At 38.7% G+C, this 23,512-nt stretch overlaps 3 protein-coding genes across 5 annotated transcripts; 1 reads left to right on the top strand and 2 right to left on the bottom strand.

Annotated features, from left to right (window-relative positions):
• The first annotated feature begins 281 nt into the window (after positions 1-281).
• On the top strand, positions 282-1,895 carry LOC121756252 (protein ALP1-like). The gene has a single exon (XM_042151751.1). The coding sequence runs from the start codon at positions 363-365 to the stop codon at positions 1,668-1,670; it is 1,308 nt and encodes a 435-aa protein (XP_042007685.1). The 5' UTR covers positions 282-362; the 3' UTR covers positions 1,671-1,895.
• Positions 1,896-2,249: 354 nt separating this feature from the next.
• On the bottom strand, positions 2,250-6,188 carry LOC121753702 (CDPK-related protein kinase-like). 3 transcript variants are annotated; one of them, XM_042148945.1, is made up of 11 exons: positions 5,525-6,188; positions 4,416-4,546; positions 4,307-4,348; positions 4,104-4,212; positions 3,948-4,026; positions 3,567-3,863; positions 3,462-3,490; positions 3,188-3,295; positions 3,040-3,102; positions 2,784-2,951; positions 2,250-2,706 (listed from the first exon to the last, which is right to left on the bottom strand). In XM_042148945.1, exons 1-11 carry the CDS (start codon positions 5,915-5,917, stop codon positions 2,566-2,568), a joined length of 1,560 nt encoding a protein of 519 aa, XP_042004879.1. In that variant the 5' UTR covers positions 5,918-6,188; the 3' UTR covers positions 2,250-2,565. The 3 variants fall into 3 exon arrangements, with proteins under 3 accessions (XP_042004879.1, XP_042004877.1, XP_042004878.1); XM_042148943.1 differs by having other exon boundaries at positions 3,378-3,490; positions 5,525-6,180; XM_042148944.1 differs by lacking the exon at positions 4,307-4,348 and having other exon boundaries at positions 3,378-3,490; positions 5,525-6,180.
• An 8,436-nt stretch (positions 6,189-14,624) lies between these two features.
• Positions 14,625-16,751, bottom strand: LOC121754800 (sodium channel modifier 1-like). Its single transcript, XM_042150104.1, has 5 exons — positions 16,644-16,751; positions 16,058-16,483; positions 15,841-15,912; positions 15,146-15,250; positions 14,625-15,022 (listed from the first exon to the last, which is right to left on the bottom strand). The coding sequence occupies exons 1-3, from the start codon at positions 16,749-16,751 to the stop codon at positions 15,856-15,858; spliced, it is 591 nt and encodes a 196-aa protein (XP_042006038.1). The 3' UTR covers positions 14,625-15,022; positions 15,146-15,250; positions 15,841-15,855.
• Positions 16,752-23,512: the final 6,761 nt, after the last annotated feature.

The following is a 23,512-nucleotide window of genomic DNA, read 5'->3' as shown; positions in this document are numbered from 1 at the left end:
CCGTCGTCGCCGCCGCTATCCGGGACCCCCACCTCTTCGTATATATAGTATTTCGAAAATTAAAAAAAAAGTATTGGCCGATCGCCCGCCTACAATGACGGTAAGCCGATCGGCGAGCGCATCGGCCAGCGCCCGAGAATCGGCGTCCGCTCGCCGATTTGGCGCTAGCCGACTCCAATGGTTCGGCGAGCGAACCGGCTAGCGCCGGGAATCGGCTAGCCGGCCCGCTAGCCACCATTGGAGATGCTCTCTCACAACCTTTGCCACTGTTCCAAAACGGCGTCGTAACCGTCGCCGCTGCAACCCCAATTCTCAGCAAAAACTCCAACGCTTCTCTCTCTCTCTCTAGGGTTTCTGCAACCATGGATCAATACTTCCTCCTGATGCTATCAAACCTCCTCCACTTCCACAATTACCTGGACCCCACCACCTCCCCCCTCCTCTCCTCCTCCTCCTCCTCCGACGCCGCCTCCACCTCCGCTGCTCCCCTCCTCTTCTTCACCCTCTCCTCCGTCCTCTCCTACCTCGCCTCCAACCCCCCCTCCAAAAAGAAGCCCAAAACCTCCTCCTCCGCCGCCGCCACCAAACCCCCCTCCGAATTCTCCGTCGCCGCCTTCCGAGCCCTCTCCACCGAGCGCATCTGGGCAATGGAGGCCCCCCTCCGCGACGCCCAATGGCGATCCCTCTACGGCCTGTCCTACCCCGTCTTCACCACCGTCGTCGAGAAGCTCAAACCCTACATCACCCAATCCCAGCTTTCCCTCCCCTCCGATTACGCCGTCGCTATGGTCCTCTCCCGCTTCGCCCACGGCCTCACCCTCAAAACCCTAGCCTCCCGCTACGCCCTCGAGCCCTACCTAATTTCCAAAATCACAAACATGGTCACCCGCCTCCTCGCCACCAAGCTCTACCCCGAATTCATCAAAATCCCCGTCGCCCGCCGCCGCCTCGTCGAAACGACGCAGGGATTTCAGGAAATCACGCCCCTCCCGAACGTCTGCGGCGCAATTGATACAACCCCGGTCAAGCTCCACAAACTCAGCCCCGATGCCGTCAACGGCTCCATGTACTATTGCAAATACGGATTCCCATCGCTTCTATTGCAGGTCGTGGCCGATCACAAGAAGATATTTTGGGATGTCTGCGTGAAAGCCCCCGGAGGCCATGAAGATGCTGATCATTTTAGGGATAGCTTGCTGTATAACAAGCTGATTTCAAGCGACATTGTTTGGGATAAGGCTGTTAGCGTCAAGGGGCAGCCTGTGAGGCCGTATATAGTCGGGGACTGGAGCTTCCCCTTGCTCTCGTTCCTGATGACGCCTTTCAGCTACGACAGGACGGGCAGCCCCGCCCAGAATGCATTTGATGAGGCGCTGATGAAGGGGCGGAAGGCAGTGGAGGAGGCGATTGGATTGCTAAAAGGAAGGTGGAAGATTATGCAGGACTTGAATGTGGGACTGAATCACGCTCCTCAAACAATCGTTGCTTGCTGTGTGTTGCACAATCTGTGTCAGGTTGCAAGGGAGCCTGAGCCGGAGCTGTGGAAGGAGCCGGAGGAAAGTGGGCAGACACCGGGGATGCTGGAGAACGAGAAGTCGTGCTATTACTATGGGGGGAACTTGAGGCAGCTTTTGGCCGATGATCTCTATCAACGACTGTCATCAAGATGAGGGGGCATTGCTACGCGGTAATTGTAAGATTATCAATCTTTGTATTACTATCAGACCGTAGCATAATATATCCTATAGTTCGTGAGATGAATTAGTCCGAGTTTAGTCCCAAACTCACATTGGAAGATATGAATTAGGTAATGTCTCTTTTGTAAGTTGTTGCTTATACTATTCTATTGCTCAACTGTGGTGCAGAATGAATTGCTTTTTGGTATAGCCTTTTCACTTAGTGTGCATGTTTTTTTGGTGTTTACTAGTCTACTACCTCCATTTCCATGGAACACTGTTGATATTTTCTTGAAAATTTTGATGACCTTCTTGGAATATTAATTGTGGCTAGATTGACCGGAATTCTGATACCCGGTTCATTCATTTCTTCTTATTATTCTTCCTCCCATCACAAAAGAAACAAAAGAAAACATAATGGAATTTAAGCTCGATTAATTACTTGGGATACTTTAGGATCCTTTCCTTGTTATATCCAGATGTGGCTAACTGTCTTTATGTTGTTTTTCTTGTTCGTTACCGAAAAAGAAACATAGAGTATATGATGCAGTTCCGAAATTTAACCAAATGGTAGATTTGAATGCCCTTTGCATCAGAATTCAGAACATCAGGATGTACATATAGTCATATACCGTACATATGTACGGTCATGAAACAATAATGATAGAATGTGGCATCACTTAGCTCTTCACATCTATCTCGAAATCACTTCTATACAGTTTTGGTGTAGTTATGTTTGCTTTCTCTCAAAGAACAGAGAGCTTTACTGATAAAAGGGACCATATTATAAACGAGGGAGGACTCGGACCAAAACATGTGTGATGGTTGGTTCCGGGCTGCAGTTCAAATTTAATACTAACCATAGTTATCCGAAACTCTATTGTAGCTCTTACGGTGTCTTTGCAGGCGAGCATGGCTGCAGGGTGTGCAATAGTCTAAGGAAACCTTGCAAGGTGAGCTTCCCATCACTGTGTCTTATATGCTCTTGCAGAACTGCATGGATTGGTACTGTAGGGCTAAGCCCGAGTTCCTAGTAAAATCGCATGAGTTAAAACTCAGAGGAAAAGATGGCTTCTTGAAAACTGTAAGATAAAAAACCCGGCTTACTGATGCTAGTTCTTGAATTAGGATAGCTCTGTTTCCATCCCTCTCAAATATAGCATATGCAGATCGCGCTCGTTCTTCCCACCCATCGACTATCTCCATCTGGTGGACACTTAATGCAGCTGCACAGAACTCGTCACGATGCATCTTTCTATACCCGAGCGTGTTTAGCTGCAATTCAGAAGCATCTGTCAGTAAGTTGTTGGCCTATCACAAAAAACACGGTAAATAGGTGAAAACAGTACTATTATATTGTTACCGGCTCGAGGAAATCCAGGATCCGGGATTCCTTCATCGCATCTGTTGCGCTTTTCATCAACGCCTGCAATAAACCGGAAAAAACCCTGCGTTCGTCTTATGAATGAGAAAAGCAAGCAATACTGTTGGTTTATGATATGAGACCAGACCATTTTTATGGTCTCTAAAGTTATGCCTGCATTTGCATCTGGACTCAGCAATCCAAATTGTTTCTCGAGGTAATATAGCTCGTCTGCCCTCAATACTTTCGACAAAGCCTGCAAGAATCGGAGGAATACCATCATCAATTGAACAAGTTCAAAAGCACCTAACCCGTGGATCATAAGCAGATATACACACCCTGAGTGCGGCCCTACGCAGAGGCGACGAGCGCATGTACGCCCTCATGGGCCTAAACACATGAACGTCGAGCTGGAGCTTTACCTTCTCGTGATCTCGGAGCCATGGATGACCTGCAAACGAGATAATCAGTGAGGGTCTGGGACGAGTAAAGGGTTGCTGCATCTCTGAAATTAGAGGATGACCCACATAAAGCCTGAGCAGCTGATATTCTACGGCCAGGATCTTTGCATAACAGGCACCTTACAAAATCCTTGGACTCCGAAGACGACGATGGCCATGGGTCATCGTTAAAACCTGGGCTGGCTTTGAGAACTGCTCGGAAAATGCCGGACTCGGTACGAGCCCAGAATGGGCGGCTGCCACATAGTAGTATGTATGCGATCACACCTATGCTCCAAATGTCGGCCTCCGTGCCATACGATCGGCGTAGAACTTCGGGCGCCACATAGTACGCACTTCCGACTATCTCGTTGAGCTGTTGATCTGTTGGCATTGGCCATATAATTGCATTCTACCAATATTCTTATACAAACAGATTAGCAAGATGTTGAAGAAGGGAGAAAAAACCTGGTCTGATGACATCTGATAACCCAAAATCAATAGCTTTAATCTGAGAATCTTCCTCCTTTGAGGAGAAGAGGAAATTCTGCACAATGATGAATAAGTAAGACTAAAACACATAAAACCAAACAAATCGTGTACCATATTTGGTAACACAGATACCTCCGGTTTAATATCGCGGTGGATCACTCCTTGCAGATGGCAAAACGCAACGATGTTAAGAATCTGCACAATAATCGTCCTCGCATGATCTTCTGTGAATTTCCCGCCCCTAGTTTTAAAAAAAAAGTCGAATATGTTAGGGTGCCTCTCATGCTTACCCATCGCTATCAATTAAAAAGCTCGAACGAAATAGAGTATAGAACCGTTCAAGTATCCTATCAAGAAGCTCTCCCCCTTCACACAATCTGCATAAAATTACATATTTAGTACCAAATGGATTTAGATGAGATTGAAACGCAGTTCAAAGCTTACTCCATGACTATATAGACATTCTCGGAATCTTCAAATGCATCGTGAAATCGGGCGACATTAGGATGACCTGTCAATGCTCGCAAGATCTTAACTTCACGCCTAACATCTTCTATGGCAACAGCTGTTGTCATCTGCTCAACCAAGATTTAAATATCAAAGACGAGCAAAAGTTTAAGATATAGTATATGCTTATTAAAAAGTGACACAATCATCCTACACTCTCCCAAAACTCGTCTAATCATAACACTATTCTTGCAGCCGAATGTCTCAACGCGAATGCCATCACCGGCTTGAGGTCTAAGCACCACCATTGATCCATCTATTTCCCGGAGAAGGTGATTGATTGTCTTGTTCATCACGATGAGTTCATTATGTTTTGCGCATGTCCTAAAGCGCGGTTCTTCATCAAACTCCAGAAAGAGAAAAAGAAAATCATGATTTTACTTCTAGTTATCCTCTTTGGGACTGCATACCATACACTAAAATGGCATCTGAATAAGTCGCAATCTGTACAAACTAGAGTCATCGCAATTATCATGACTATTATTGAGCATTCAAGATGAAGACCTAAGTGGGCTCCTATGCTTTCCAAGTCACATTCAATACTACATTTTCGAGAAATGATTGGACTGTATTCATCACCTAATTGATAATGCATTTAAGTATGAAAGAAGTGTGAGGAATGAGTCATGAATCAGACAGTTTCTGATACACTTTGAACTCTATGTTCCACCCCCTCAATTATTAGGCCTCAGAAATGGTGTTTCAATCTCCCTCTTTCATTGCACTGCAACAATTCCCTTGTCCAATTTTACATGGAAGAGAGGGATTCATTGAAATAAACATAGTAATAACTCTAGTCTCTATATTATGACACAGCACAGATTCAGATAAAATCATAAAGAAATCTGAAATCTTAGGCCTTGTATATTATTTTACACATCAAACATCTTTAAGTGCATCAGAATTATCAAATTCAAATCTACCAGAATTAGTCTCACTTCTCCTCTCCTCTCACTCTTTTTTTAAAGTAATACTAATGAATCCCGACTATTTGAATGGAGGAAAAACGTTTTATCAACTAAGTTGTGTTTTATTATTTGACCAACCTTAGACTTGGGAATGATCTTGACGGCGAGTTTATGAGCTTTGAGGTCACCCTTCTTGGCAATGGCGGAGCAGGTATACCCAAAATGCCCTCGCCCCACCACTTCTCCGATCTCGAACTTGCTCGCGAACTTCTTCGACAACCCGAAGCTCTTATTCAAACCCACCGCCGCCTCATCCTCCTTCTCCTCACCTTCCGGAATCTCGGCAGCATTAGGCTTCATGGAGGCGTGCCTCCTCAGAAGCGCAGCCATCAAGTGCTTCGCCGGAGACGGAGGGGGATTGGGCCTCCTCCGCGGCGTCTCCGGCGGTGGTTCGGAAAGCTCAGGTGGGTCTCTTCTGGCGTAGGGGTTGGGCTTGGGCTTGGGAAGTGGCTTCGAGGAGAAAATACCCATGGCCGCGCCGCTTCAAGATTCCCCCGGCGACGGCGGCGGAGTAAGCTTTTTAGTGTTCGGATTATGGTGATTGCATATTCAGGACAAGTAGTATATTTTTGTTTATATGTGAAAATAATTCTGGGAGATTAGGTGCTTTGTAGTAACATGAAATTTGTGCTACATCGTTTGTCTTTGTATGGGAAGAGTATATAATATTAGTATTATTTAGTATTATAGATGTAGGTGATTATATAATTTGCATACAAGATTTATATTTTGTGTGATGTATTGTATTTATCTGACTCTATTGGATCAGTGAAGATGTCTACTAGTTTTGATCATCCACAAATAGATACCACAACATTATAAAGTACTTGATATGAATAAATACGTAATAAATACGATTTTCTAAGTGTCGAAAACTGAGACACACACGTGTTGGGGTAAGTATTTATGTGTATGAACGTATTAATTTAATTAAAATCTGGCATATGATGTATTGAAGAAATTGATCTAAAATTCTCAATCATTCAACGTGAATAGGAATATAGGATGATCTAGATGATATGTAATACTCCCCATACGTGAGTAGGAGTCTCATTTGTTTCCGGCACTAATTTTAAGAAATATTTTAAAAAGTTAATGGAAAAAGTTAGTGAAATATAATTCTCACTTGTATATACTACTATTAAAACTGGTATGTGAGTGGATTGAGTTAGTAGAATGTGGGTCTCTTTGCTATTTATAGTACTATGAACTATAACTCTTATTTGCGGATGGACCAAAGTGCAAAAAAGGGGTTGTTATTCGCGGACAGAGGAAGTAGTATCGATAAGTAGTGGTATTGTCGTCAATATATCACCTAAAAATGCAATGACATTACAATATAATACTCTCTTTGTCTCATAATAGATGACATACTTGGATAATGACACGAGATTTTATGAGATGTTGTTTTGTGTGTTAGGTGGAAATAGAAAATATATATTTATATTAATATGAGAAAGAGCTTTTTCTAAAAGAAAAATAAATATGACATCTTTTATGAAATAAATTAAAAAGAAAAATGTGATGTTTATTTTGGGACGGTTGAAATACTAAAATATAGCTATAATATGCTTTTTGACAAATTCTATATAAATCTAGTTCTATTTAAATATAATGTTTTTAAAATGGAAAATAATTATAGTAACTCACATTCCATAATGTAAATACACAAATTGAGTAAACTCGTCAATTCCACACAAAAAAAGTGACTTGTAACAAGATTAAAATCCTCAAGTTTAAAGATGACATGAAGATTGAAATATGTCTACATTAACAAATAATTATTACTCCCTCTCCCTCTGTCTTATAAAAATAAGTTATATTTATATTTTTTCCCGTCTCATAGAAATAGTCCATATCTATTTATGGTAATAATTTTCTTCTTCTTTTTTTACTCTGTACTCTATTATTTATGGATCCGGTCATCCACTACACAATTTCAACTACTTTCTTTTGTTTTCTCGTACTTTTTTAATTACGCATTAAAACCTTTGTCAATCTTAAATAGCATATTTCTATGGACGGAAGGAATACAACTTTATCCGATACGACATAGTATTGGCAGCCAGAATCCAGACAATTAGTCCATAAGCAAGCCATAGTCCATATCAACTTTAAATCTGATACTCATGATAAAATTATGATAGTAGTACTATCAAAAGTCTATTAACAGTGGCGGAATCAAAAATGAACGGAAGTAAGGACTAAATTTTCAAAATTTACCTTAAAAATAAATTTATAGGTAATTTAGATTATTAATAAGGGTTTTTATATAATAATGTGTATAAAATATGAATAAATTTTAAAACTTTATACTAGAAAAAACTTTTAAAAATGAATTCATTAGAGGCTAAAACCCCTCCCCAATTGTGTAGGTCCGCCGGTGAGTCTATATATTGTCATATATGCGTGTGGGTAATCTATTGAGTGGAAATTTGAATAACTATAAAGCAATACCCCTAAATATAAAGACTTTTCTATTGGATCAAGTTACTCTAGCTTATTCAAGTCAACATAAATCTCAATTTTATTTAAGAATATTAAGGTATAAATTGTGACTTATTCGCATGCATAATGATTAATAATTGATTTATGATTTGATTTGCGATGTAGACATTAATTTGATGGACTATGTTGAAAAAACACGCTATCCCTATTAACAATATTACCATCTTATGTGATTGTAAAAAAAAAATTCAATTTTTAAGTTAATACTACCTCCATCCTCAAAAAATTGTTCCACTTTGACCCGGCACGAGTTTTAAGAAATGTAATGAAAAGTGAGTTGAAAAAATGTTAGTGGATTGTGGGTCCTACTTTTATATATTAGTTTTATAATAAAATGTGAGTATGAATGAGTTAGTGGAATATGAGGTTCATTATAAAAATGGTAAAAAGTAAAATGAGACAAATTTTGGGGGACGAACGAAAATGAATAAATGAGACAAATTTTCAAGGACGGAGGTAGTACTATTATGGCGAAAGTAAAGTTATTTGACGGTCACTTTTCTTGCATCAAATTTATATTATCAAGTGGTACAATTGTTGAGTTATATGTAAAATGTCAAATTTAAACAAGAAAATATCACAGATAGTAGGAGTATTCAATTATTTTGAAGAGAAGAAATATGATCTACTTCGTCTAATAAAATAATGTAGTAGTAATATTATATCAATTTGGTTGCCTTTGATTAGTGTAAACATTTTTTTTGTCATTTTTTGATGCAATTTTTTATACTCCTATCTTTTATCCAATTTTTTCTCTACTTATTTATAGTTTTACCACTTATGACATATCATTTGTCCATTCACAACAGTGTACTTAAGAAAGTAAGGCTCATTGTAAACTTCATTTGTCTCTAAAATATTTGAACTATTTTTTTATTAGCTCGTTTTTGTAAAATATAAACTTTCTAATTTGGAATAGTTAAAAAACACATTATCACTACACATAATTTTATTTACAACTTATACATACACGGCTAATGACGTGAAGCATACTCTCCACTAACATTATATACATTATCTTTTATCTCTATCTTACTTTACCAAGAAAAATAGTTTCATTTTGCCATTTTGGGATGTCCACGAAAAATAGCCCCATTTCTAAATATAGAAAATTTCTCTCTCATACTTTATCACTTTTTCTCCTATATCTCATACTTTACCCACTTATTCCCCATATCTCCTTTACTTACCTACATACATTTTCTTCTCTCTCTTACTTTACTAATTTCTCGTTAAAACTTGTGTTGTTCACTAAGTGGAACTATTTTTTAGTGGCGGCGGGAGTATTAAAAGTCGTGGTGCAATATGGTATGTATTTTTTGAAAAAAATGGATGAAGTATTGAATTTTTTTTAAAAGGGCTTATCCTTCTACGCAAATATAATAATTTTAGTTATACCACATTAATTTCCCAGCTTTCCATGTCCACATGCATGAATCCTTTAGGGTTGCAAAATAAAATGAAATCAATAACTGATCAATTTATGTGGTAATTTTAAAAATAGCATACAGAACTAAAAGTATGTGATAATTTAGTAACTTACTAAGTAGTAAGTATCAAATAATACAAAATAAAAATAATGTAAAGTTTAAATATAAATACAACTTGTTTCGAGATTCCAAAGCACATAATCTTTGTCACATTACAAATATCCATTGATATATTTGACAAGACTCATATTTGATGATTTGTCTGATATTGAAAGCTTAGTTTTTGTAGCACCGCATATTGTGGGGGACATATATGGTTTGTGGTCATTACCTCTATTTTCTCTGCCTACTAGTATTACTTTTCTGAATAAATATCTTCTATTGATAAAATTGGTTATAAAGAAGGTGAATAAATTTAAAAACAAAAACTTAATTATTGCTTAGAAATTTGAATATCCGCATCGTTGATTAGAGTAGAAATGAAAATTTGACAGTATCATTTTAAACAGATTACTGGATTTCAGATGACACTTATTTGAGAAATACTTAACAAATTGATGCATCAATATTTACCTTGTAATCTCTAAAATTATATATATGGAGTCATCGAATTTCTACTTGATACAATACTAGTTAGATGCTCGAGACCCTCGTCAGAAACTTGTATTAAACATTCTAATCTAGTAAATTTTCTAAAGGACTCCTGTCAGAATTTCTCCAAAGGTGTCAGCAATTAGATCAAACAATAGACTATGCAAACTATAAATATTGAACTGCGCAAACGAGTATCTTTTTTATTTTTCCAGTCAAAATTCCTCTTGTTGAATGGCATTTTGACGTAAATATACTCTCATTAGGGGTGGGAATACGGGTATCCGTGGATACCCCATCCGAAAAAATCGAGTACCCAAACTCAAAAATCATCTAAAATATCTACCCAAAACCCCACCCGATATATTTTCGGGTACTCCAATACCTGCCCCGGGTATCCATACCCTACGCATCGGCTATCCAAATACCCGACTCTTTACATGTGTTAAAAATAACTAATAAAAAAATTCAAATTTTATATATTAATATAAATATAGAAATATTTAGATTGAATAATATATTTAATGTTGCATTTATTTTGTAGTATAAAACTACAAAAAATTGGGTCACTTTTAATTTAAAGTATACAATTATACTTATGGGGATTGGTTATGCAATATGTAAGTAAAATAACAAAAATTACACATTTAATTAAACTGTAGAAGCAATCAATAATATAATTCAAAATTTAAAATAATTAACTAAAATATAAAAACTGGTTATGCAATATTTAAAAGTCATTAAACATCTAAGCAAAATATAGAAGCAGTCATTGCTAAATATAGAAGCCCAAAATTGCTAAACCTAATTTAAAAAATGTATTAAATAATAAATTTGATATTCGGGTAATACCCGATACTCATTCGGATTATCCAATTCCCGATTTATCTTAAATTTCAATACCCGATCCCGTACCCAATCCCATAAAACTGGATATTGGGTATCCCTTACTCTGCAGGCATCGGGTCGGGTACGGGTAAACCCAATACGCGATATCCGTATTTCCACCCCTAACTCTCATTGTTCATCATATCTTATTTTGTTTTTTTTTTCCCTCAATTTCAGACCAAAATATTTCGCCCAACCCACCTTTTGTCTCTCTCTTTTTTGGTTTTTATCACTTGGTTTTGTGAAATAATACTTTCATTAGTTAATACTAATTAATTTGATAAACTATTAATTTTTATTCCACGTAAATGGCCACATTTTAAGTTGTAAAAGATACTCTTATTACTACTCAAAAGTAAAATGTGGGCGGACAAACAACACTAAAGATAAGGACAAGTAAATCTAATTTTTCGAAAATGACAAATGCGAGGTACCTAATCCACAATCACCATGTGGATTGATATAAACCAAACAACCAGCACAAAAGTTGTGAAATACTCTAATTCATATATGTATACAACATACTATCTGTAAATTACTAGATATTAATTAGTACTACATTGAATATTGTCTTGCACATGCTTTAAAGTTAAGCAAACTGTAAAGAACCCCAATTAATTTTCTCAATTTATTCGAAACAATATTGTTTTTTTTTCCCAAGCTGGATTGGAGTTGTTTTAGTATAATATTAAACGAAAACTCATTATATGGTATGGCTCACATTGTTCAACTCGCGAGAATTGAGAAAATAAAAAAGGTTATTAGACTATATGAATTATATGTGTGCACTACATAGAATGATGATCTGATTTTGTGGGAGATCACTTACGATGGAGAGAATAAAGACCTATACCTAAATTCATATCTAATTAGATATACTGTTGTTATTTGATTTGAGTTCAAATTTCGACCATTCCCACACAATTTCCATCCGTGAGATAATATAAACAATAACAAAATAAATAAAAGAATATCTTTTTTTGGAATAAAGAACAATAATATATATTTACACATTTATCATTATCATATTTGACAAACATTCAATAATACAAATATTTGTATTCAAATTAATACTGAAAAAATACTAGATTTTACTACACAAATCAAGATATAGAATATCCTACCACCTATTCTAAACAAGTAGTAGTATGTGTAATTAAGTTCATCTACTTGTCGATAATTTATTTTATTTCAAAAAGCGACAATAGTTTCAGAAATATTATTGATTTTTTTTGTTTTTTATACCTTTCTTTAATCGCATTGTTTGATGCGTTAATCGCATTGTTTGATGCGTTAATGTTGCTTACTTGACTTCCCTGCAATAATTTGTTACTCCCTCCGTTTTATGTTATTAGAGTAATTTTTTCTATTTTGAGAAGTTCTAAAATAATTGAGTCATTTTTTATTGTGTTTTTGGCCTTAAAAATCATAAATTTTTCTCGAATTCCGGTTTTTCCCACCAACTTAAAGATTTGTTTTTAAAACCACGAACTTTCGATTCGTTTGCTATTTACCAACTCGACCCGAATACCAAATCTCCGGTGCAAAATTGTCCAACGTGGACAACCGTAAATATGACTGTGAAATAACGCTATTTTCTGAATTAAAACTTAAAATTAAATAAATAATCTTCAAAAGAATTTCTGGAGATGCAATCTGCACTCTCGTGCTTCTTCTCAATCCGCAATTCTCGAGCTCCTTCTTCACTGAGAGCTCCTCAATCTGCAATTTTCGACCAAACGCATTCACGCTTCTACCGGCTAAACCTCTTTCCCATCTCTGCCGCAATTCTCTCTCACAGCCGCGCAGCGCTGCCGCCTCCGCCGAATTCGCATCCGTTCCCATCTCTCGCCTGGGAGATGCTCACGTCTAGCCTCTGTTCTCGTCTAGCTCCTGTTCAATTCACGTTGTCTCTGTAATCTCTCGACGATCCGTCGACGTCACTGCTGCTGCTGCCCCTCTTCATCGCTCTTCTCCTTCTAGGAAAACTCTCTTTTATTTCTAAAAACGCACCGTCTCTTCTTCCTTCTCACGACAACTCAGCGTCTTTCGCCGGCGCAGCCTTACCTCCGTCTAGCTCTCTCTCTGTCTCTGCGATGAAACCATCTCCGTCCGTCTCTGCCGACTTGCTTTCAGTCTCATCTGAAAGTTCATCTGTCAGCAACGACGGACCCTGGTGGGGTCGGGCGGGGTCGGCCGATCCCATCGTCGGTCCGTGAGTACTGCTTGGGAAGCTCTATAATCCGCCCTTCGACCCACGGCAACTCCGCCTCCCAACCCCACGTGCGAAAACTCATTAGAGAATAAATGAGAAGAGAGTAGAGAAATATAGAGAAACCATTGTTGTGGATTATAATAGGAAGGAAATTTAGAGAAGAACAATGAATTTAAAGATACTGCAGAGGAAGCTCCATTGATGAATTTTGAATTTGAAGAAAACTGTAACGGCGATTTAGTAAATCTAGGAATATTTTTTTATTTATAATTTTTATTTCATTATTTTTAGTTTTTATAAGTTGTAAACTAGTAATATATTTAATACTACGTGCTTGTTTATTTTGTGTAACTAATTTAGCTTTGGTAAATCCTATAAATATGTTAAATTTTAAAAAATGTTAACTAGCATAGTTAATTGATTTAATTCAAGTTTTATAAATTTTGTATTCAATTGTAACAAAAAACAATGACAACAAAAATGATAAAAAAATTATTTAATACTCTCTCCGTCCGCCTTTAGGAGTCCCGGTCACTTTTGTGCACTTGTTTTATAAAAATGATAATAAATAGTTAAAGTGAAGAAATGGTAAAGTAAAAGAGAGAATAATGCTAAGAAGACTCTTATCAACATTATTCTCTCTCTTACTTTACAATTTCTCCATTTTAACTATTTATTACCATTTTTATAAAATGATTGCGCAAAAGTGACCGGGACTCCTAATGGCGGACGGATGGAGTATATATTATATAATTATTATTTAAACATTAGTATATATCAGTATTAAATTTTCGGTCCGACCCCACGAGCTATATTTTCTGCGTCCGCCATTGTCTGTCAGTCTTTGTCCCTATCCGCGAAAGAAGAGAGGTCGCTTCTTTCTCAGTATGCTCTATCTCTTTGTTTCTCTTTCAGTTCTTGAATTTGCGGCGCATTTGGTTGCTAGTTTTGTAGATGGCGCCGCTGACTATGCGGTTGAGGCGTTCGAGGTCGAAGTAGTTGAGGGGGGAGGATTGAGGAAGGATGAGAATTCCTCATGAGTGTGTGAAATTGGGATAATGGAAAGATGAAGGGTGGGACATGGGAATATGGCAAAATAGTTGGCATTGCCAAATAGGACTTCACTTATGATTTTACTACCAAATAGGATTAAAAATGACACATGGACCAGTCGGGTTTCACATTTGACCCGCTGTGGGAAGAAGCACACGAATCGAAAGTTCGTGGTTTTAAAAACAAATTTTAAAATTTGTGAAAAAAATCGGATTTCGAGAAAAGTTTATTGTTTATAAAGCCCAAAACCTTTTTTTTATTTTTAGCAAAAAGTAACTCTTTATTTTACTTTATTCTCTTTTCATCTCTCTTATTTTATTCTCTCTTTAAATTTTATGTCGAAAAGAAATATCTCTATTAATAAGAAAAGAAAAGGAGGAGTACATTGCTTGAAGGGGTATTACTGGAGTGTGGTTCGCAACTAAAGAATTCTCAAAGCCCGTCTAATTTATGTTTGGTGGTGGAAGGAGCCAGGATTTTGACATTGGTGGGGGCCAAACTGAGAATAACTACCAAGTATTACTACAACACTATGAACCTATAGCATAGAATTGTCTTAAGTCAGCATCAAAGAAGAAAAAAAAAATTTGTGAAAGCGATGAAACAATCGAATCGACTTCACCTTCAATCCTAGTCTCCCTCTTTGGACAAAAAGTATAAATCAACGAATTTAATACCCGTCCCAATTCTCTCTTGCACTACAAACTATTCAACACATCTTTCTCACCAATATTAGTTGATGATACGAATCACTCAAGCTAAATGATTAGCTCCAGAGATAGATGACCAAACTCAATGTTAAGATAGAGGACTGCCAGCAACAACTCGATGTCCCTCATCACGACAAAGTTAGTCATGATACGGTGATGGACGTGCGTGATGGAAAAGCGCCTACACAACAGATAGCAAAGTATTTATCCTTCTGAACAAATGCAATAAGGTATACCTCCAAAGATGATGCTATACAGCGGATAATGTGCACTTATTTGGACGACACGAAAAAAACATACGTACTGGATGGGTGTGCAGATACGAAGGGCGCAACATTGTGGTGAGGTAAAAGGAGCAAGGAGGTTCTCAGGGTGAATCCTTGCATCTTTCGTATACTAGAACTAGACTCTGCAAGAGATAACAAGCCTCAGTTGTTCGTAAAGGCAGAAGATCAGATTGGAAATAAACAAAAGAGACCATTATCAGGAGCACATGAAGCCCATTTTAAGCAATACAAGTTCTTACCTAAAATCAAATAACCAATTGGAATACAAACATAGTATTCTAGTTGTCGAGAAGTGTAAAATTGCAATTACCTTTTTCCATAAGCATTCATTTTCTTACAATATTGGTGCCTAGTCGAATACTTCATATTATTGCAAGCTCGTAAAGTAGGAAATCAGCATGGTTTTCAAAGATGAACTGATTCAGGCGCATATAACCAAGAGAGGGAGGAAAACTATCATGGCTCTCGCACAACATAAATCATTCATACATTTGAATCTATCCTATCCAAAAACTAGTCCGGAATTCAAGCCAAATCAATTGCAAGCCACTTATCGCTCTAACTGCAGAACTTCAGAAACTTTCGATGCTAGTCCTCACACTCTAAATCATCAATTGAATCTTACTGGTTTGAAAGAACACTTTTTGAGCTGTTATTCCCTGCCGTTTGAACAACAATACAATCATATAAAAAGAAGCAGAATCCTCCAAACCTGATGTTGCTTAAATCAACTGCTCTCGTTTAACACAATGTTCGGGTCTTCTTCACCAGAATCAAATTCCACCTGTGGAAAAAATGATGGATCAAACAGTCTACAATATGCGCAATTCTCTTTGCCAAACCTCACATTTGAAAACTATATAAAACCACAAAGTGAAATGTAAACCCATTCAAATAACAAGCTCCAGCTAAATAAAAGAACTACTAACATTTTCATCCTTGAACCATCTACCATGGCAATCGTGTTTCCATCCAGCAGCTGTGAACTTGAGTTCCCTCTCTTGGCGTGGTCGATAATTCAATGGCTGCACTTCTTTAACAACCACCTCTAGCTTTGCTTCAACTCCGACAGTATCAGCATTGCTGCCATTATCTCCAACAAACGGCCTCCCCAATTTAGCAACTGTCGGCTTCACCTCAGGTATAGCAACTTTGCCAGAAATTACGTCTAATACAGCCTTTCGTGCTGGCTCAATCAAGGGTTTGCTGGTTGATTCCAACTGCTTGATTGCAGGAGCTTTAGCACTAACACAGCCCGACAACACTAATAGTTTCTTAACTTCTTCTTGCATAGCCAATTCTCTGTTTTTACGCCTCAGCTCGGCAGCTTGATGTCGTGAGCCGCTCACATGCGTCTGAACGCAAAACCATAGCTTTTTTGCATCAGAATACAAAAATCGTTTTGATTTTCAGATATCAAATTATAATAAAACAAAAGCGAATAATCTGGGGATTCCACTCTGAGTCTTTGGATTAATTAATCAAAAACTCAATTAGGGTTGTGATAATTCTCACCGAGAGCATGGCGGGGGAGTCGAGAACGGGATTGGTGGGGCAAACGAGACAGGCAAACTTGCCGGCAAAATTCCATGAAAGTACCTCATGGGAGCTCTTATCCTCCATTTGTACCCGCAAAAAAAAAATTTCCAATGAAGGAAAAGACGCGAGCGTCTCTCGCGTGTTTAAATGAAACACGCGTCTCTCTCTCGCGTGTATAAACAATGAAACACGCGTCTCTCTCTCTCGCGTGTATAAACAAAGACGCATCACCGTCTCGCGTCTTTTAAGAAACATGCATGAGTCTCATGCGTGTTTGCCTTTGATACAGTTCCGGTCGACACTGCTTCTGTCTTACTCCCACCTCGCGAACCACTCTCACTCCCACCGCGATTGGAGATGTTGGATTCAAGTCGATTTTCGCTAGTTGGAGATGTTGTGAGCAGGGCAGTCGCGGTGGGAGTGAGAGTGGTTCGCGAGGTGGGAGTAAGACAAAAGCAGTGTCGACCGGATCTGTATCAAAGGCAAACACGCATGAGACTCATGCGTGTTTCTTAAAAGACGCGAGACGGTGATGCGTCTTTGTTTATACACGCGAGAGAGAGACGCGTGTTTCATTTAAACACGCGAGAGGCGCTCGCGTCTTTCTCTTCATTGGAAATTTTTTTTGCGGGTACAAATGGCGGATAAGAGCTCCTATGAGGTACTTTCATGGAATTTCGCCCAAACTTGCCGCTGGAAAGTTTCTTATAAATAGATGAATCGATGCCTTCAATCATCAAATCGTCGACTTATCGCTTCCTGTGTTGTGCCTCCCGTAAACGCTCATCTTAAAATTTCTCAGTAAATCTCCAGAGCAAAATTTCTGTAGAATTTCCGATATGATTGATGTAAAATTGCAACAAACGATCTCGTCGCAATTCAGCAGGAATTCGGAATATCTCACAAACCCTGTGAAATTCTATATTGGATTAAAAGTACAATTGAGTTATCGATGTTTTTTGGTAATTACAGAAACGCACAAGCGTCAGGCGTCTTTTGTTTGAATCTTACATATATTCCACTTGGCAGAAGCATCATCAATACGCGAAAACCCTTCTCCATTTCTATTTCCAGCTGCTGTTCTTGGCAATTTTTGGCTTCCGGCTACTTGCGTTTAATCGGTAAGTTGTGTTCTACTTGGATAGGTAAATCGATCTCCTAATCCATTCCCCCTACTCCACTCCTACTTCACTACTCGAGTGGATTAGGAGATCCTCTTCGCTTTGATAGTACTGTTGTTTTTTCTATGTTTCCATGTGTATTGTATAAAAATTTCTTAGATTATGTGGTTTTTCCCTATTTTGTTTATATTAGGGTTTATTTAAAAATGTGTGTCTGATAATTGTTCTTATTGATATTCTTTGATGCAGAAACTATGCAAATATTTGTGAGTTTGTATTGGGGTGGTAGAATAGTTCAACTAAAATGTTTGGGTATTTGTTATGACCCACTTTGTGCGAGAGATGCCATTATATTGAATTCGGTGTGTTTCATATTCAGGATTGGTTGCTTTGATATGTGATAAAATGAAAGTAGATATGAATCAATACACGATTGACATATCATGGAGACATGCTCTAGTTTTTTGTTCGAGATTTAGTTATATATGTACAGGGATTCATAGTGATGAAAGTGTGATGTATATGTTTAACGAGACTCAAAATTCTACTCATCATCTACAATTATTTGTTGAGTATACACCAATGAGAATTGCAGAAATCCCACCGATTGTTGATTATGGTATTGAGACATCTGCGGGGGTTACTTACGAGTTTTGATAGTGGTATGAATAAGCAAACAAATGTTGCAGATACTGGTGATATTGGAATGTATAATCAAGTAGATGTTGCAGATGTTCGTGATGATGTTAGTGATAGTATTAACCGTGAAACAGAAAATCGCGATGAATTGTCGCCGGCACCGTATGAGGCAAACACTAATTGTAGTGAAGAATTTGTTGGTAATGGTTCTTCTACTGATAAGATAATATGTAAACCTGTCGTGCAAGTTGAACAGTCACTTTCGCAAGACGTCCATACAAATTTACCATTTTTTTGCTCATTACCATGTGAAGTTGGTTCTTATGAAGTACTACCTAACTTTGAAGGGAATGAAGCAAACAACAATATGTACTGGGATGAAAACAATCCGACTCGTATTGGCTTGGGAACTAAATTTGATAGCAAGTTGCAATTGAAGACCGCTATAACTTTGTGGCATTTAAAGGTTGCACGACAGTATAAGGTCACTGGCAGCAGCTTAAAAAGATGGCATGCAGTATGCAAATATCCGTTAGGAGTGAGAAGTAAAGGTTATGTCAGCGATGCCGAACAAGCGGGAGCATGTAATTGGGAAATTTCAGTCATACAAAGTAAGGATGATGGTGTGTGGGAAATTAGGAAATGGGTGAGATGTCATATTTGTCCTGGAAATTGTATTCAAGAGGATGTCCGCGGGGAAGATGAACCAGGGTATGGCCGAAAAAATTGCTCAACCAATCGTTTTATGTAGTTTCATGGTATCTATAATAAATGTTGTAGACATTTGTTATGTTTTTTCATGGTATTTATGATGAAATGTTGTAGACATTTGCTATGTTTTTATTTTAATTTCTTTTTTTATTTTAATGGTATTGTAATAAATATTTTATTTACTTTCTGTTTTTATTTTCAGATATTATTACATAAATAGTAAAAAAAATTAAAAAATAAACAAGAATTCATCCTAAAAATTGAGAAATTTGTTCATATACTTACCAATATCATTACTTGATGATCCCTCCACGATTCCTCGAGGTCGAGGACATCTGTGGGAACCACGTCATGAGTTTCTTCTTCTTCTTAACGGTAGAAGTAGCCCAAAGTAGAATTTCATCCACAAAATCTCTTCCTCAGAATTACCTGTGGACCACATTTTACTCCCGAAAATAACGAGTAGATTCCAACTTATTTTTGTTAATTATGGAGCTTAATTTATCTCCTACCATGTTTAGGATTTGTTTCCTTGAAGTATTTTTTCCTTGTGATATATCTTTCCTAGTTTGACTAGAATTAGGGCTCTCTAGTTGCTTATAAATAGAGGTGCTCCCTCATTGTTAAATTATGCTTATTCTGAAATTATATAGTGAAATCCCTGGCTTGGCATCGCCCCCATACGTAGATACACAGTGTATCGAACTGGGTCAACAATTTCTTGTGTTCATTCTCTTTCATATTCGTGATTGCCTGTTTTATTTTCCAACAACTGGTATCAAGAGCCTAGGGTTTAAGAGGCAGAAATCACGATGGGGATCGACGAGAAAATTGCTGTAGAGAAGTTCGACGGATCTGATTTCGGATTTTGGAAGATGCAGATTGAGGATTACCTGTACGGTAAAGATCTCTGGAAGCCTTTAAAAACCAAACCCGAAAAGATGGAACAGGAGGAGTGGGAGCTGCTGGACAGAAAAGCGATGAGCGCGATTAGGCTATCGTTGTCCAAGGATGTGGCTTATCACACGACTGCAGCAAAGTCGACAAAGGAGATGATGAAGATCTTCGAGGACATGTATCAGAAACCATCAACTGCAAACAAGGTACATCTGATTATACGATTGTTTAATTTTAGAATGCAAGAGGGAAAGCTGGTGCAACAACATCTCAACGAGTTCAACATGATTACTTCGCAACTGAACTCGGTTGATATAAAATTCGATGATGAAATTCGTGCCCTGATTTTGCTATCATCTCTGCCCGAGAGTTGGGCTGGCACAGTGACAACAGTTACTGCTGCAGAGACAAACCTAACAGTTGACAGAGTAAGAGATCTGGTGATTGGTGAGGAAGTTCGCCGGAGAGAATCAGGATCTTCTACTTCGGGATCAGCACTGAATACAGAACAGAGAGGCAGATCGAAGGGAAAGCAAAATCGTGGAAGATCAAATTCCAGAGGAAGGAGCCAATCCAAGAATGATTTGGATAAAGTTAAATGCTGGAATTGTGATGAGTTTGGACATTTTAGAAATCAGTGTGAGGCACCGAAGAAGTATAAGAATAAGGATCAGAAGAACAAGAAGACAGCAAACGCTACCATGTCTGATGACGATGGCGAGGCGTTGGTCTTGAGTGTCAGTAGTCCGATGGAATCGTGGGTATTGGATTCTGGAGCGTCGTTCCACTCCTACAGCAATGTGGAGATAATGGAAGACTACGTTTCTGGCGATTTTGGGAAGGTACATCTGGCTGATGACGAGCCCTTAGATATCGTGGGAAAGGGAAACGTGAAGGTAGTGACGTCCAATGGATCCGTGATAAAACTGAATGGAGTCAGACACATTCCTGGATTGCAGAGAAGTTTGATTTCGATTGGGCAGCTTGATGCAGAAGGGTACACCGTGACGTTTGGCTGCAACAATTTGAAGATTACCAAGGGAGCTATGATAGTAGCTTGAGGTAAGAAGGAGGGTACGTTGTATACCACAACTAACTCCAAAGATTGCATTGATATTGCAAGTGAGGCAATTAATGCAGATTTGTGGCACTGTTATCTTGGCCACATGAGCGAGAAAGGGATGAAGATAATGTGCTCAAGAGGTTTACTGCCTGGCCTGAAAACTGTTGAAGTTGGCATGTGCGAGGATTGCGTGTTTGGGAAACAGAAAAGGGTGAGTTTCTCAAGAGGAGGCAGAAAATTGAAGACACAGAAGTTGGAGATGGTCCACACGGATCTGTGGGGACCAGCACCTGTGAAGTCCCTAGGAGGCTCTGAATATTATATGACTTTCATCGACGACTCTACTAGAAAGCTTTGGGTTTATTTTCTGAAGAGTAAATCCGATGCGTTTGACGCTTTTGGGAAGTGGAAAGCCCTTGTTGAAACTGAAACTGGGCTGAAGGTGAAGTGTCTAAGATCCGATAATGGAGGAGAATATGAACTTGCAAAGTTCAAGGAGTTCTGCGCCGAGAATGGAATCTGCATGGAGAATACTGTGAAAGGAACTCCACAGCAGAATGGAATCGCAGAGCGCATGAACAGAACGTTGAACGAGCGAGCAAGATGCATGAGATTGAAAAGTGGATTGCCAAAGTGTTTTTGGGCAGATGCAGTCAACACAACTGCATTCCTAATTAATAGAGGTCCATCAGTTCCCTTGGAGTTTCGGATACCCGAGGAGGTTTGGACAGGAAAAGAGGTAAATCTATCTTTCCTACGCATCTTTGGTTGTATTGCTTATGCTCATGTTAGTTCCGTTGAGAGAAGTAAGTTGGATGCTAAATCTATTAACTGTACGTTCATTGGTTATGGAGGCGATGAGTTCGGTTATAGACTCTGGGATGAGCAGAACCGTAAGGTTATTCGCAGTAGAGATGTCATTTTCAATGAACAAGTATTGTACAAGGATAGATTGGAGGCGTCGAGTCCCAGCAGTTCTGAGCCACAAGTGGTCGAGCTAGACATCTCAAACTCGAGTGGGAGCAAGGAGAGTTAGAATGCTGAAGAGGTGCTTGAAGAAGAACCAAGCACTCCACCACCGACTATTCCGCTGCCTAAATCGACTAGAGAGCGACGTGCACCTGATAGGTACTCGCCCTCTAATTTCTATTTGTTACTTACTGATGGTGGTGAGCCTGAGTGTTATGCAGAGGCAGGAGAAGGCCCTGATAAACGAAGGTGGAAAATTGCCATGGATGATGAGTTTGCCTCTCTTCTCCTGAATGGCACATGGGAGCTTGCGGAACTTCCTAAAGGGAAAAAGGCATTGCATTGCAAGTGGGTCTATCGAATCAAATGTGAAGCTGATGGTAGCAAGCGCTACAAGGCTAGGCTGGTTGTCAAGGGATTTGAGCAACGATACGGTATTGATTATACAGATGTGTTCACTCCTGTTGTGAAACTAACTACTATTCGTTTAGTGTTGAGTATGGTAGTTGCAGAAAATCTATTGTTACATCAGATGGATGTAAAGACGGCATTCCTTCATGGTGATTTGGAGGATGAGTTGTACATGACACAGCCTGAAGGATTCGTAGTAAAAGGAATGGAAAATCTTGTGTGCAAGTTGAAGAAGAGCTTGTATGGTTTAAAGCAAGCTCCAAAGCAGTGGTACAAGAAGTTTGATGGATTCATGATGAAGATTGGCTATAAAAGATGCTACGTTGACCATTGTTGTTACTACAAGAGGTTTGACAAGAGCTATCTTATCCTGTTATTATATGTTGATGATATGTTGATCGCAGGAGGTGATCAAAAGGAGATGGATAAGTTGAAAAGGCAATTGTCTGAACGATTCTCCATGAAAGATCTTGGAGAGGCTAATCAAATTTTGGGCATGAGAATCGAGCGTGACAAGGCGGCAGGAAAATTGTATCTTTCGCAAGCTGCTTACATTGGTAAGGTTTTGGAAAGATTCAACATGGATAATTCGAAGCTAGTAAGTGTGCCTTTAGGCAGTCACTTTAAGCTGTCAAAGAAGGAGTCGCCGAGTACAAAAGAAGAACGTGCTGAAATGAAGAAACTTCCTTATGCTTCAGCAATTGGCAGTATTATGTATGCAATGGTGTGTACGAGGCCTGATATTGCACAAGCAGTGGGAGTAGTGAGCCGGTTCATGGGTGATCCGGGCAAGCAACATTGGGAAGCAGTTAAATGGATCCTTCGATATTTGAGAGGTACTACAGAAAGTGTCTTATGTTTCAATGGCAAGAATGTCGAGCTGGCAGGTTATGTGGATGCAGACTTGGCGTCCAATGATCTTGATGGGAGAAGAAGCACAACCGGGTATGTATTTACTTATGGTGGTACTGCTATTTCATGGACTTCTAAGTTGCAGAAGACCGTTGCTTTGTCTACTACGGAGGCTGAATATG

This window comes from Salvia splendens, chromosome 11 (genome assembly GCF_004379255.2).
Source record: "Salvia splendens isolate huo1 chromosome 11, SspV2, whole genome shotgun sequence".
Classification (NCBI taxonomy): Eukaryota; Viridiplantae; Streptophyta; class Magnoliopsida; order Lamiales; family Lamiaceae; genus Salvia; species Salvia splendens.
Note: the sequence above shows the minus strand (reverse complement) of the source record. Positions and strands in the feature narration are given on the sequence as shown.